The sequence below is a fragment of the Helianthus annuus genome, chromosome 14 (genome assembly GCF_002127325.2).
Source record: "Helianthus annuus cultivar XRQ/B chromosome 14, HanXRQr2.0-SUNRISE, whole genome shotgun sequence".
Lineage (NCBI taxonomy): Eukaryota > Viridiplantae > Streptophyta > Magnoliopsida > Asterales > Asteraceae > Helianthus > Helianthus annuus.
The window spans coordinates 89,323,403-89,330,714 of NC_035446.2; the positions used below are offsets into that span (position 1 = coordinate 89,323,403).

Genomic DNA, 7,312 nt, shown 5'->3' on the forward strand with positions numbered 1-7,312 from the left:
AAATCATACACTTAACGTATCCCCTCGCCAGGATTACATCTGATAAGTTGAGCTTAAGTTGACAACAATACCGATAATTGTTATAGGATGCTTATCTAAATGTTAACTAACTGAACAACAAGAGCGTTTTGGCGTGACCGTACACTGATATGATTCTCTTACCCTCGAAACTCGCAAACAGATTGTCTGTAAATATTTATTTAATGCTTTCAGTTTCTGCATCTTTGGATGTATTTATTTACTGCTTTCAGTCTTTACATTTCACAAATTCAAAAATTCCCATAAAGATTTTAGGTGTGTTTTAACATAAACTTTATAAAAGCCAAAAAGATTCTTCTTCTATCTTATTTTCGATTGTACGATGTTGGAACTCGAATCTTCATCACCTGAAACCGATCGAAAACCAAAACGACTAATTCTTCATAAACGGTCGAAATTTGCAAGTTTTTGAAAGTTAAAGACCAAAATTGAACAATTCGTTAAACTTTCAAACTGTCGGACGGCAGTTGAAACATGGTCACTTGTGTGTCGTTTGTTTACGTTAACTATATTCCAAGCGTTTGTTCTCATCACGCGTTTAGCTTTCTTGTATGTGCAGATGCAACATTCAAACCAGCTAAAGGCGAATAGAACGTGCTCGATAACTAGCTTCGGAATGGAGACACGACATGGAGGCACTCAAAAGATAAAGATGATCGAGTTGCCGTTGATCTATCATTAACACCACAAGGATCTAAAGAATTAAAGATCAACAAATTCACGAGCATAACTCAAGGGAGAGCTTATTTTAAGGGGGAGTTTGTTAACACACTTCCTAAATGAAATGGGGAGTTTGTTGATACACTTTCTACATACCACACGTGAAGACTTTGAAGATCCTCCGACATGAAAGACATGGAATATGAACCCTCACGAGCAGCGTCCAAGGGGGAGTTTGTTGATACACTATGTGGACGCGGCTCGCTCGTTACGATTCCGGAATGAAGATCAACGCCGATATCCTCCATCGAGCTTTGATTCGATCTTGGCTGTTAACTGTTGCTGTTTCTGAAACTACTGCTGTTTGTAACAGCTGTTTGACGAAACATTCACCTGATCTCGACGAAAGTTCTTCTACACATGCTGATGACGAAACTTGATGATGAAACTCAAGTTTCGTCAAACATGAGTTTCGTCAATGTAGTTTCGTCAGCTTCTGTAGTTTCGCCTGCTTCAAGATTCGTCGACACATGAGGTTTCGCCAATATGTTTTGTCGACTCATGAGGTTTCGTCGCAGACAGCAAGGTTTCGTCGACCTGGTCCTATATAAACAGCATAGATACACAGAGTCAAGATGAGCAGAACACAGACAACCGAGAGAACTGTGAGAGAGCTTAGTGTGTGAAACTTATATTGTTATCTTGTAAACTGAACTCGTCTCATATATACAATCGTATGTGTTAAACGTTGAATCATTGTCTCGTGTTTATCTCGATCTCGGTTTGCTTTCCCGGTTGGATTCTGCACAACCGGGTTTGTTAGTATACAAGGATTAGGCGACTAGATCCTCCGCTAGTTGGACCTACAGTGGCGTTGTACAATACGCATTGTACTTCACACACCCAACACCGAGAGTTGCCTTTATAGTTTTTAAGGTGTGTTTGACATTAGAAGAAGCTTGCTACTTATGAGAGTTAGTACAGTCAACATCTTCATGTTGATGCTAATGGACGGGCGCGATATACTGTAGAGCAGCTCGTTGATGCTAATGTGGGTTACTAGTGAGTGTTTAGTATGCTTAACAACAAGAAGTTCTTATTACTGGTAGTTCCTACTACTCCCAAGTTACTACTAATGGGTAGCATCATGGGTTGTTGTTGCTAAGTTGGTACCAAGAGCAACTAAAAATCAGAGTGTGGAACAACCATTAAAAATTAGCAATTGATGATCTATAAATCATTAAACACATACACCATTTAGTAAAACGTAACAACATACAACAAATTCTAATTCTAGTCTATAACAACCACTAAAAATCACTAATTGACGATAAAAAAAACTACTTAATTTCTTAACAAATAGATGAATTAATGAATAATGATCCAGTCAGCTTCTAGGGTTAAATAATCACACAACTATTGTCGAATTCAATTGAAATGAGACAAAGCAAAGTTGAATACATAGTAACACAATCTTGATTTTTTAAACAAACTAAATAAGTGGATTATGACTAAAATATTCCTGAGAGCTTAATTAAAATATCTCACGTGGATACTGCGTCTTTGTTCCGCTCATCTGGATTACACCCACCTCTTCAGCACACGTCACCACTCACCATCAACGGTAACAATTTGGAAAATTCACGCATGATAACCACCACGCGTCACCAAGTCCACACGTGGAACTTTTAGGTGGCGGCGGTGTATAACGTGTGAAAACACGTGAATATCCGGCCATCACGCGGCGCCCCGTGCCCCCTTATGGGTTTTTTTTTGATCTCGTTATGAAATCCTTACACTCAATTTCACCATATATATTAAAGATTTTTGCTCCTTTTTCCACAAAATTATCTTGAAATTTTCACCTACCATAACGTATCAGTAATGTCATAAAACCCTTTTATTTACAAGGCTTTTATTGTATGTTTACAACACATAACTTAAACAAGACATGTTTCACCAATTACTTACTAACTATACATATGAACACCCATATATGCAAACATTGTTATAATCATATCATATTTTTTTTTTTTGAAAGTGCAAGGCTTCTCATTTACAAAACAAAACAACCCAGCAAGCCACCGAGTCCAATACAACTGTGATAAACTAAAGCAAAACAAAATGCAAAAACCACATGACAAATTGAACATAAGAGAATTGCAGCCATCCCTAAGATCTAGTACAACCACTCACCACTAAGACTAACCCATAACATACTGCATCTTTGCTTTAAATGACCCAGCTGCTGCTATTTTTCTTTCTGTTCAGACTGACCCATATAAATTCGCCTAACTTTTTTCCTCTCCATCTATCTTCAAATCAGCACCACTAGTTGACCTTCAATCTAGAACCACTAGTCGGGCCGGAAGGGTCTTCTACCTTCGCCTCTACAATATGCCACTAAACCAAAGTCGATATTCTGTTTGCAGACACGAACTGGACTCACACCCGCGAATAAAACATCACACGAAAGAACCCAGGGCAAGGACACAAGGACTTTACTGATAGATGCCTACCCAAGCTGAACCCCACCTCCCCCCCCCCCCCCAAACCCACATGATACTCACAACATTTACCAGTAGGTTGGCCTCTTGAGGACCTAGCCTTTGGCCAGGGTGGGTGGCCGCACCCCTTGAAAAAAAATTAGTGTATATTTTAGGAAAAAAACCCGACCGCACCACTTGAAAATATGGTTGAACACCTCATCTGCACCCCCAGCAAAAAATTTCTGGGTCCGCTACTGATTATACACCAGGGACAGTCGCAATATTTCACTTTTCAATGTTTTAAATTATATAATTTTTTTCTAGCCCAAATGTTTCAGGCAAGAACATATGGTCAATTTTATTATCTAAACTGCTAAACAAACTCCAAATATTAGTGTGTATCTTGTACACAATTGCATAACTGTGAACCATATGGTCAATTTTATTATCTAAACGTCTAAGCAAACTCCAAATATGTCTACTAGGATGTTGGAATTCAGTTGATAACATACCAATACTCATTGAAGAATATGATCACTTTGGTTCTTATTTTGACATGGTTGACATGTTAAGATTAAAACATACAAAATTCCTTTTGATTCCTTTTGACACGCATTTAAATAATGCATTTGATCTTTCAAAAAACATTTTTAGTCAATTAGACTGGAAAGATCATCCGGTTGGCATTTTGAGCCAACTTTTGACACTAAAGACTACTTTGTCAAGTGCCCACATTTTAAATTTGTATCGATCGGTGGAATCTTCCCTTTTCCCCTCTCAAGAACTGGAGCTTCTGGTTTGAACATTTTTCGTCTCATAAGCGCGACGAACAAGACCATGAAAACGAATGTGGCGCCAAGTGATATCCCCCAAACAGAAGCACGAGTTAAGTTGTGTGCTGACTTGTAGGTGTGTTCGGAAGGAAATGGAAGACGTGGGCTGCATGAGTTTGGTTTGCTGCAAGAATCAGGGATCGGGCCAATGAATTTGTTGCCGTAGAAACTAACAAATGATAACCCTTTTATTTAACAAATGCTGCATGGGAAAGCATTCTGAAAATTGTTTCTTGAAAGGTCAAGATAAGTCAAAGCAACAAGGTCGGCAAGAGAAGGTACACTACCATTGATGATGTTGTTGTGAATATCTAAAATGGTTAGGGCTATCAGATTTGATATAGAGGGATCAAGAGCACCAGAAAAATGGTTATTGCTGGCATTTAAGGAAAATAGAGAGGTGCTGCTGCTATGGTCAAACAAGAGTTGACCAGAAAAATGGTTCATGCTAACATCCAGATATTCCAGATTATTGACACTAAACATAGATGAAGGCAAAGAGCCAGTGAAACAGTTGTTTGACAAGTCTAGTTTAACTAAACTTGGCATCATTGATCCAAAATTATCAGGGATCGAGCCGCCTATCTGGTTATGTGAAACTATCAAGCCCTGAAGATTTCTCATGGAGAAGAACTGAGGAAGAATCGGGCCGGTAAGACGATTAAATGACAGATCAAGTGAAGTTAAGTTGGATAATCTAGATATTTCATAAGGAATGGGCCCATCAAGTTGGTTCCTTGATAGTATAAGCTTTGTCACAATGACGCAATTCTTGATTGAAGTTGGAATGGGCCCGGAAAGCCTGTTGTTGGAAAGATCAAACATACCATAGTACTGGGTAAATTCAGAATCGGGTGGCGCAACTTTCTGAAAACCTGAACAGATCTCTTTTGGTATAGGACCCGACAGTTGGTTGTTGGACATAACAAGGTTGTCAAGCAATTCCAGTTGAGATATCGACTTTGGTATATGACCCGTAAGTTTGTTGGAACCAAGATCCAAAGAGACCAGTTTTACGCAGTTGAAAACTTCCAATGGGATATTACCAGTAAACTTGTTACCATGAAGTGACAAATTGGTCAAATTTTTGAGTTGACCAATTGAGGGTGGAATAGGTCCTTCAAAGAGATTATTATCCAACATCAGCTTCTGAAGTGTCGAAGCATTTGCAATTGCATCCGGCATATGACCTTGAAGCAAGTTATCACTGAGAAAGATCTCCATCAGGGTTTTAGACTCCCATAGCTCGGTTGGAATTGTTCCGGAAAACTGATTTTTCGACAGCTTCAATGTTACCAGTGGAAGTTCTCCTAAGTAAGCAGGTATTTCACCATAGAAGTTGTTTCCAGATAACCCCAGATCCGTAAGAATAGAACAATTCTTGAAACTGCTGCCTAAGGTGCCATTGAGCTCATTTTTAGATAAAGATAACATCTGTAATGCATTGTTTTCCCAAATTCCAGGTGGCAATTCACCAGAAAGCTTGTTGGAATCGAGTTCAAGTATCGTCAGGGATGGGATGTTGAGCGGTAGCAGAGGTCCGGTAAAGAGGTTATCTGACAACGATGTGGATACTACACATTTCCAGTTGGAAAACCACTCTCGTAACCGGCCAGACAGACGGTTTGAAGTAAGAAGAAGCGAGTTTATTGATTCAAGATTAGCAAGACTATCAGGTAACGGGCCGGATAATATGTTGAAGGAAAGATTTAGAACCCTCAACTTCTTGCAGTTTCCCATTGATGACGGGATTGGCCCGCTTAGTCCTGCACTTTGGGCAAAAAAGTACGCAAGGTTTGCCAGCTCATCAAAGCTAAAAGGCAATCCACCATCGAAAGAGTTATGTGCTATGTTCAATGCGGTTAAGCTAGTCATTTTTGTAATCTCAGCGGGGATGTTTCCGGTAAACTTGCAATTCTGGAGGTTGAAAACTTGGACATTTGTAAGAGCACCAATGGTTTCCGGTATACGGCCCGTGAACGAATTAGTAGAGAGATCAAGAACCAAAAGCATCTTCAAATTCCCAATTTCTGAAGGAAGAGATCCAGAGAATAAATTGAGACCGAGATCAAGAGACTGTAGCTTCTCTAGGTTACCAATCTGACATGGAAGACTGCCCGAAAATGAATTTGAATAAACGGAGAGTTCAGTCAGTTCCTTGAGCTGCCCGATCTGTTGGTTACAGGCCTCTCAACACACTAGCTATACACTCAAACTTACGAATGTATGTAGTATTGCAAAGAAGAGGAAAAAAGAAAAAGAGGTGAATCTTGATGTCGACCCGTTTCTTCAGAGTAGTGTCGGTTCATCTTCGTCTAGAATCAAATTCACCTCTTCTTCTTTTGTTTCCTTCTTAGGGCACTCGCTCGCATAATGTCTGTATTCTTGACAATTATAGCATTTGATGTTTCGCTTGTCTCTATACCAACCTTGATCCTTTCGATCTTCATTGCTTTGGAACCGACCACCTCGACCTCTACCATAACCGCGACCTCTACCTTGACCACGGCCACGTCCTTGTCCGGGTTGATCAAAATCACCCCGTCTAGTTCTTTCCTCCCAATCTTCCTTTGTAAGCAATAATTGGCCTTGATCATTTTCTTCGTCATCATGGGATTTAAGCCTTTCTTCGTACGTCTTCAATCGCCCAACCGCCTCTTCAAACGGCATCGTATCGACATCGGAGTACTGCTCAATAGACGCCACGATCTGCATATATTTCTTAGGATCAACTCTTGAAGACGCAACTATGGTAAGAAAGTTGTTAAATTTCGTTCCTAAGAAATATACGCAGATCGTGGCGTCTATTGAGCAGTACTCGGATGTCGATACGATGCCGTTTGAAGAGGCGGTTGGGCGATTGAAGACGTACGAAGAAAGGCTTAAATCCCATGATGACGAAGAAAATGATCAAGGCCAATTATTGCTTACAAAGGAAGATTGGGAGGAAAGAACTAGACGGGGTGATTTTGATCAACCCGGACAAGGATGTGGCCGTGGTCAAGGTAGAGGTCGCGGTTATGGTAGAGGTCGAGGTGGTCGGTTCCAAAGCAATGAAGATCGAAAGGATCAAGGTTGGTATAGAGACAAGCGAAACATCAAATGCTATAATTGTCAAGAATACGGACATTATGCGAGCGAGTGCCCTAAGAAGGAAACAAAAGAAGAAGAGGTGAATTTGATTCGAGACGAAGATGAACCGACACTACTCTGAAGAAACGGGTCGACATCAAGATTATGGGGTGAATGTTAGATAATCTTGATGGGTCGACGAGTGCGGGTCATGAAACG

The 7,312-nt window shown here is 40.1% G+C and overlaps 1 protein-coding gene across 1 annotated transcript; it reads right to left on the reverse strand.

The window, feature by feature from the left end:
• Positions 1-4,213: 4,213 nt before the first annotated feature.
• On the reverse strand, positions 4,214-6,736 carry LOC110906885 (leucine-rich repeat receptor protein kinase MSP1). The gene is made up of 2 exons (XM_022151948.1): positions 6,353-6,736; positions 4,214-6,193 (listed from the first exon to the last, which is right to left on the reverse strand). Exons 1-2 carry the CDS (start codon positions 6,734-6,736, stop codon positions 4,214-4,216), a joined length of 2,364 nt encoding a protein of 787 aa, XP_022007640.1.
• Positions 6,737-7,312: the final 576 nt, after the last annotated feature.